This window comes from Haliaeetus albicilla, chromosome 10, assembly GCF_947461875.1.
Source record: "Haliaeetus albicilla chromosome 10, bHalAlb1.1, whole genome shotgun sequence".
Classification (NCBI taxonomy): domain Eukaryota; kingdom Metazoa; phylum Chordata; class Aves; order Accipitriformes; family Accipitridae; genus Haliaeetus; species Haliaeetus albicilla.
In genome coordinates this window covers 30650132-30657997 of record NC_091492.1, presented here as the reverse complement: position 1 = coordinate 30657997, position 7866 = coordinate 30650132, and the positions used below count along the sequence as shown (strand labels likewise).

Genomic DNA, 7866 nt, shown 5'->3' with positions numbered 1-7866 from the left:
AAGATGTGTTTGGTTTGGGCTGGGAACTGCTGGCACCGTCCCATGGGTGGCTTTCCGGGGCTGTGTCACAGGGTCCTTTGCAGTCCTGGCTGTGGGTTAAAGGTGGGGCGGTGAGCGTGCAAGTGTGCAAGCACGCGAGGCTCTGCGCTGCGGGAGCCTGCTAACCCCGCAGCAAACCCCCCCTGGTCCCACGCATGCCGGGGCCACAGTGGGGTGATGCAACTAGGGCAGCACGTCCCCCCCCAGCCCGCCTGCCCGCCCCTGGGGATGGTGGTCACCCCTTCGTGGGGCCGCGTCCTATCCCGGCCAACGTTGAGCCGGGACAGTTTGGCTGCCGGCAGAGTCCAGCCGCGTGGACGCCGTCTGGGCCTGGGGCCACGCGGTGTCACCGTCAGCTCCGGTGACCCCAGTGCTGCCGGTGCCCACCAAATGTGGGAGCAGCAGGAGGAGGGGGCAGGAGGGAGGTACAAACACCCCACGGCTGGGAGCGGTGGTAAGCCGAAGCGACCAGCAGGGCCGGGGAGGATGACTATGTGGGGCTTGGGTGGGTGCCAGTGTTGCGGAGGACACGCGTGGAGGTCTGGTGGTGGGGCTGTGTCCCCCTGCTGTCACGCTCCCTGGGGGACACGGATACCCTGCATCGCCCCGGCAAGTGTGCTGGGGCAGAGGCTGGAGAGGGGCTGGCAGGAGGGACGGGGTCACCCCGCGGCACCATCACAGCTGTGTAGCCCTCCCTTTGGCAGCGACACTGCCGTGCCACCGCACCCCACCGTCACAGCTCGGCCGCCTCATGGCGTTGCCACCGCTGGGTCAGCCCACGCCGGTACCCTCCCCGCTGGCCCCGCCCCCGCGGTGTGACCCCGCCCCCAGATGCTGGCCACGCCCCCTCACTCCGCCCAATACTCCGCCCCGCCCCCCCGTGGGCGGTGCTGCCGCCGCCGGCCCCGCCCCGCCGCCCGTGACGCCTTTTGCCCCCTCTCGGCTCCCGTAGCGGCCGGTGGCGGCGCGGCCGGTGGCGGCCATGGCGCAGCCCGGCGGGAGCCGCCCCGTCACCGTCAGCGACGTGCAGCAGCTGGTGAAGAGGAAGGACGAGATCGAGGCGCAGATCAAGGCCTGCTACGAGCTGCTGGAGGGCGTCAGTGCGGCGGGGCGGGGGCGGGCGGCGGGAGGGGGGCGGCGGTGGGGCGCGGGGCCGGCCTGCGGCCTCGGCTCGCAGCCCCACGGCCGCTTCTTCCCTCGCAGCAAAAGGGCGTCGGGATGAACGAGCCGCTGGTTGACGCGGAGGGGTTTCCCCGTGACGACATCGATCTCTACCAAGTGCGCACCGCCCGGCATAACATCATCTGTGAGTGGGGATCCCGGCTGGGGGGAGGCAGGGGAGCGTCCCCCTCCTCCAGGCGTGAACCAGCAAAAACGGGTTGTGGGGGAGGGCTACAGGCTTCTGCTGCTGCTGCAGTAAACACTCCTGCTAGTAACTGTGCAGCCTTTCCAGTATCTCAAACGCCGGGTCCTTCTGCCTGTTCACTGCAATTCTTCAAAAACTGGCAGCCAGGGTTGCTCCGAGTTTGTTTTTCGGTGATTTTGCTCTGTGCTCGTAGCTGGTGGGGATCGGCTTCGCCAGTAAAACGCTTTTGTCCACACGTTGTTGCAGCAGTGTTGAAATTCTGCGTCTGCTGTGGAGGCATTTGGGATTCATGAGATACACCGAAGCGTTTTTGCGGTGGTGTTAGTAGAATGAGCTTTGAGTAAAAAACAGCTTGGCATTTATCTCTTCCCAGGCTTCCCCTATGCCCCATCTTTGAGGATGGCTTTTGCAATACATACGCAACAGTATGTGACTTGATGGAAAAAAGACTTCAGCTGCTCAGTGATTTCTAGGTGATCGTGGTCCTCCAAGCCCTGCTTCCTTGCGTGCTCACCAAAATTTGTAGGATAGTTATCTCTGTGTCTAACTTCTACCGATAAACATCCGCCAGGCTGTGTGAGCAGGCCTGGCACTGGGACCCAGCAGATACACCAGCAGAGGTTATTGCTAGCCACAGCTCACATCCGAGACACCCGGAATACTATTTTCTGCACAGCTGGGGAGGAGAGAGTGTGCTGAGAACAAACCCTTAGATGTAACTCACTCCTGCTCCTTGTTTGCTAATGGTGTCACCGACAGGTTTGCAGAATGATCACAAGGCCCTGATGAAGCAGGTGGAGGAAGCTCTTCACCAGTTGCACGCCCGGGAGAAGGAGAAGCATGCCAGGGATGAGGCGGAGGCGTTGGCCGAGGCAATGAGCCAGAACCAGCGCCTGCCACAGGCTTTTGCTAAAGTGAACGCAGTGACTCCGGGATCTCCGGCGAGTATCTCAGTAAGTTGGTGGGGTCTGACAGCTCGTAGGGAAGGCTTCTTCCGGATCCAGAGAGAAAACATAGCAGGTGGCTTTCTCTGTCTCTTGTTAACAAGTGGGAATAAGTTGGGGGTTTGATTAGGGCCCTCCTCCCCCTTTTTTTGTCACACTCGGATGTCCTGTGAATAGACAAGTCACTGTACAGGAATGAGATGAGTACTCTCTTCTCAGCTGTATCATTGCACCACACAGCTCGTACCAGGCCTCACTGACCATTCTAGCCTCAGTATTTCTCTTTCCATAAAATAGAACAGCGGAATGAGTACTTACCTCTTTCTAAGGACATGGGGAGGGTGTAACACGGTTCAGTTGCCTGAATGGTGAGAACAGTAGTGTCGTAGCACATCTCTCTCCATGAGCCTGGGTAAAGGGTGATGCTTCTGTGATATGAGCTGTCTTTGGAGAAGACAGGTGCTCATGTCTCTTCTGTCTCTGTCCAGGGACTTCAGGTCGATGATGAGATTGTGGAGTTTGGTTCTGTCAATGTAAACAACTTCCAGAACCTGCAGAACATCGCTACAGTAGTGCAGCACAGCGAAGGGGTGAGCTCATTTCTGCTGTAACTGCAGAACTCTTGCCTGTCTCTGTTAGCCACAGCTTTTTCTATGGAACTTAGGTCTCTGGGATCATCATTTCCATGTCACAAACAGCGTCAGATTCAGTCTGTGCTGTTGTAGCCCTGTTCTCTCACAGCATTGAGCTAATTCCTGCTGGACAGAAGAGAGCTAAGAGGTGTGTGCTCTTTGCTGTGAGCATCATGTTGTCTGTTCTCCCCTGGGGACTCTCTGCAGCAGCAGGCTGCATTGCTGTGCCACCTTAGTGAACTGGCCAGGGAAGCTGCCACAGCCATCGACTGCTTTATAGTGGAAGTGAGAGATCTCCTGGAGATGTCTCCACACAAAACGCTCTCTTCTTTCAGATCTAGTCACAGGGATGGGAATGGATGCTGCTGAAGAACAGGTCCCCTGGGCCTAATGTTCTTCTGGTGCTTCAGCAAAAGAAGGAAGAAGAGAGTTGACTTGGTGATGGAAAGTTGCCACCTTTTTTTCTTTGATTTTTTTTTTTCTCCCTTTCAGAGACCCCTGAGTGTGACTGTCATCCGCAGCGGCAAAAAAGTGCATGTGGGGCTGACTCCAAAGCGCTGGGCTGGGAAGGGCCTCTTGGGGTAAGCTGCTATTTCACTTACTAGAACGGATGAGGCTTTCAGCCAGCTCAGAGCACATTTCCAGCAGCAGGGCCAGCTCTGTGCTTTGCTCTCAGTGTGTGTTGCTGCCCATTCTGACGGACTTCACTGGCAGGTACCAGCTGAGAGCTGGAGGCTGACAGTTTTGCACAGCGATATGGGGAGGCGAGTTGCATCAAACATGAGCACAGGGAGGAAGGTCTCAGGGGCTAGTGTGTCTGGTAGAGGAAACCGATGGAGGAGGGTTGCGGTGGGTCTGATTTGTGCCATGTCAGATCTTCTATGCCTGTTTGAGGTCTGAGATTTTAATGTTTCCTTCTACCCTCTTCTTTTTCAGCTGCAATATTGTTCCCTTGCAAAGATGACCATTGCTTGGAAAACAATAAAGCTGAAGCTTGTGCCTGCCTTCTGGACTCTGATCTGGTTTGAAAACTTCCCTACGTGTTTTTGCTGAAACAAATGTTTCGGAGGCTGTGATCTCCAGGTGTCTGACTTGCAGAGTCTGAAGAGGTTCTGATAGGGCAGGGCCTGCCTGCAATTCAGAATTGCACTGGTTCATCAGGAGCAGCTTGCAGAGTTGCAAGATGTGGCTTCTCATCTCTTATACTTTGTATCAGTTTGGAATGAGACTATAGAGAGTCCCAAACTTCACTTGATACAGGCTCTAAAGAGCATGAAATACTCTTACTTGGTGATAACAGAGCATTCCTTTTTTTCCCCTGTAAAATTCCTCACTGAACACTTTGTAATATATGCTAAAAAGTCCCGGAGCACTTTTTGGTGTCTATAACAGATGACAGTCAAGAAATAGGCAAGTTTGATACTTCATCTTCCCCATGTTACCACAACATTTGAAGTCACTAAACACAATGAAAGAATTTTTTGAACGCCTAATTATTTTAAGTTAATGAGATAAGGAATAGGGGTTTTAATTCTGCTTTGATTTACTTTTAGTAGTTTGTGTAGTCGTGATAAAAGTACTCCTAATCTGGCTTCTCCTTTTTTTTTTTTTTAAATTTTTTTTTAATTTGTTTATTTGTGGTAGTTGGTTTTAGTGTGTATAAACTCTTTGAGGGGATTTTGGGTATGATTGGTTTGTTTTAAGCTTGTTTCCAGTTCAACTTCAAAATACTCTCCCAAAACAATAAAACTGAGTAATGCCTCTCTCCATTCTTGTATAAATTATTATTTTGGGCAATAATTGCAGGCCAAGTTGGGTGGGTTAAACGCAGATCTGCACAGACACAAAACCATGACCCCCTGACCTTCCAGAGCCAAAGCCCAGGTAAGGTGTGAGTATTCACTAGCGCTTCACAAGCAGGTTGCGGCATAAGTAACACATCACATGTAATGAGCAATTTTGTTATAACTGTTATTAACCATACCTGAAATGGGCTGAAAAAGTGGACTAAACCCCAGACTTTTAAATCATTCACACAGGGCTCTGTTTTAAATTGAGTAGGTTTACTCTTTTGGTATTTCAAGCGTTTGTGTTTCACCATACAGTCCAACAGAGCAGATTCTTGCTGAAATGGTAAAGCTTCAAAGCAAAGCTCCTTGCGTGGTGATTCCTGCAGGTTTCACAGTGCTATGGAGGAAGCGTTACTGCAGCAGCCCATGGCAGTGTTCCTTGGATGAGATTGTATCTAGGTAATCCCCATCAAACGCAGTCTCGCCCTGGTCTTTCAAGTAATTTTAAAAGTGCTGAAACATGGCACTGTCTGCTCCATCTCTTTTCTTGAAAAATAGCAGAATAGGAGGTGTTTTGGGACCTTCTGTCGCATGTGCATCCTGCCTTGCTTTACCTGAGCCATTCTGAGGCTAAGCCTGCACTGCTGAACTTCACCAGGTGCTGTGACCCACAAAGGACACTGCATCTCCTAAATCCCCTGTGAAATCCCACTAGAAAGCAGTGTCATGTCCCTGTCTGTAGTTACAAGGTAAGTACCTCCATGGGGTTGTTCTGTAGGAGGGCTGAGTCTGTGCATGGGACCACAGTGTCAAAAGACTTGTGTAAAACAAGGTTGTTCTTTTTTTTTAAATATATCTTGTATCAGGTTTACGAGCTTTGTTTTTTTGCAAAAGGGGTTTTCATATTTGTAGGTGCTGCTGCAGTTTTTAAATGTGTGACTGTCCGCAAGCTGCCCCTGTCTTCTGTCCCCATAAAATGGAATGTAGGTGTAAGTATGTGGATAAATTGGGTATCAATTGGCAGCTGCAGTGTCAGGGGCTGGCCTTTGCCATGTGTACTTGGGATATGTGTCTAGGTATCCCAGCTGTGGCTAGCTTTTACCTGAGCTGCAGATGAATCTGGGTCTAGATACCAGTCCAGGAGAAGAAAAGCTTGCAGGACACATCCTTCCAGGCCTTTGCATTTGTGCCCTCTGGGATGAAATGATCTAGAAAATCCCAGCTTTCTGTACCGCTCTTGAAATGAGGTTAGGGGGTCAGTCTAGCCCCATAATTCCTGCTCTGGGGCAGCTCATTTCCCTTTCAACGTGGAGGGTGTCTGCACGCTTCAGTTGGCTCCTAGCTCTGCGGGGCTTTTGTAGAAGTGCATCCTGTAACCTTATGTCCTAACCGCTGCGTCCCCAGCCCCTCTGGTTGTGTGTCCTGACTAGAACGGGTTGAATGATCCCAATGAGTGTAATAAACACAGATTATGTTGCGAAACCCACTGTAGGTAGGTAAGGTTTGGGCTTCTTCCTTAGACCATGCTCAAACCTCTGCTGTAGGACCAGAGCAGAAGAGGAGCTGCTCTCAGAATAAACAGGATTTTCATGCTGGAGAGTAGAGGTGACTCCCTGTATTCTGTATGATCAGGGAATGTGGACTTGATGCTGCTGGGTGGGAACAAAAGCACCATGTCTGAGCAAGCTTGATGTGCAGGTGCTGATGCACTGAACAAGGCTGCCTTCTTGCACCTAGCAGAGATGGGGCTTAAGGATCAAATCCCTGCTCCTGAAGCCGTAAAACTCCTCCAATTTGGAGCAGCGGGTTGTGCCACAGAGGAGGAGTTGAGAGCAGCCGCATTTTGATGACCTGCCTGCGCAGCAGCCTCTTCAGGTCAAGGAAATAATGTGAGCTGATAAAAAACCAACCAAACAAAAAAACCCCACACCTCCTTTCCTCTCCCAGCAGGGTACGATGGTCTCGGTGGGCAGAAGGAAAAACAAATTAGATCTAGAAATTTTTATTATTTGAGCTTAACAGCAAGGTTGAAGTCAACAGTTGGGAGTGCTTAGAGCTCATTATCTGTGGTAGTGAAGGCAATAGCTTGGAGTGATCCCTGGGAATGGGGTCCCCTGTGCAAGTGCCATCCTGGCAGAGAGCTGGGGACCGTGGGGGGACCTGGCAGTGTTTGGCAGCTGGTTTTTCTTGCTTTGACTCTACTTGTCCTGCTCGGTGGTGCCAAGGGAGCAGAAGCTGCACACAACCCCGCATGTGGGGGCATCGGGTAAAGAACCCTCATCCCGTTCCCCAGGCAGGGCGAGGGTTCAGTCCCAAAGGAGTCTGGCGATGCCAAGAAGGGCTTTGTCACAGCCACGAGCAGGATTTAGGCTTGGGCACAGCGTGGGGCTGAATGTCCCCCAACACCACCAGGTTTCTGCTTTGGGCAGGGTTTCAGCGCTGCCTCTCCATGGCAGCCAGTGGGGATGAGGAGGGTCCCCCCTTCTCTGCTCATGCAGCCCCGTGCTTTCCGGGCTGTCGTTGGCGCAGCTGTTGGCGCAGCCGTTGGTGCAGCCGGTGGAGCCGTTGCTTGGGAACAGCGGTCGGATGCAAACAGAAGCAGGGCCTGGTGTGCCGGTGAGCTGTGGGGTCCCCAGGGGGTCCCTCGGGGCAGTGGGAGGATGGGACAGTTGGGGAGGCACCAAGGCCTGGATGGGGCTTGGGAAGAGCTCGGCAGTGACCCCGGTGAGACCCGTGGGGCTGTGGCTGTCCCTCAGCACCCGTCCTGCCTGCCAGGGCCAGAGGGAGGGTTTTTTCCCAGGGCCCCCTTTCCACTCCTGTGAAAGCTTTCTATGTGTAAGATTTTGGTGTCAGCTCAAATCCAGAGCCGTGAAGCCAGAGATGAACCAGCTGCTGCCCAGGAGTAGCCCTGCTGCTTACAGGGACGGTGACAAAACCCCATCTGAGGGGAAATGTCCATGCCCAGCACGGCATGCGGACAGACAGGGAGGGAGCCTGATCTCAGCTGGAGTAACCAGGGCTGTGCTGGGCTGGCTTGCATTCAGTGGGAGCGTTGCTGGAGCTGAAAAGGGGCTCTGGCACCAGTTTCCCAGCTT

The 7866-nt window shown here is 53.0% G+C and overlaps 1 protein-coding gene across 1 annotated transcript; it reads left to right on the top strand.

The window, feature by feature from the left end:
* Window positions 1–966: 966 nt before the first annotated feature.
* Window positions 967–4750, top strand: PSMD9 (proteasome 26S subunit, non-ATPase 9). Its single transcript, XM_069794723.1, has 6 exons — window positions 967–1135; window positions 1243–1345; window positions 2165–2358; window positions 2838–2939; window positions 3474–3562; window positions 3918–4750. Exons 1-6 carry the CDS (start codon window positions 1022–1024, stop codon window positions 3943–3945), a joined length of 630 nt encoding a protein of 209 aa, XP_069650824.1. The 5' UTR covers window positions 967–1021; the 3' UTR covers window positions 3946–4750.
* Window positions 4751–7866: the final 3116 nt, after the last annotated feature.

Bases quoted from the DNA above. Each gene is read 5' to 3' on its own strand.
- PSMD9 (XM_069794723.1), top strand. From the start codon at position 1,022: ATGGCGCAGCCCGGCGGGAGCCGCCCCGTCACCGTCAGCGACGTGCAG. The intron at 2,940-3,473 runs GTGAGCTCATTT...TCTCCCTTTCAG, and splicing joins TAGTGCAGCACAGCGAAGGG to AGACCCCTGAGTGTGACTGT. The intron at 3,563-3,917 runs GTAAGCTGCTAT...CTTCTTTTTCAG, and splicing joins GCTGGGAAGGGCCTCTTGGG to CTGCAATATTGTTCCCTTGC.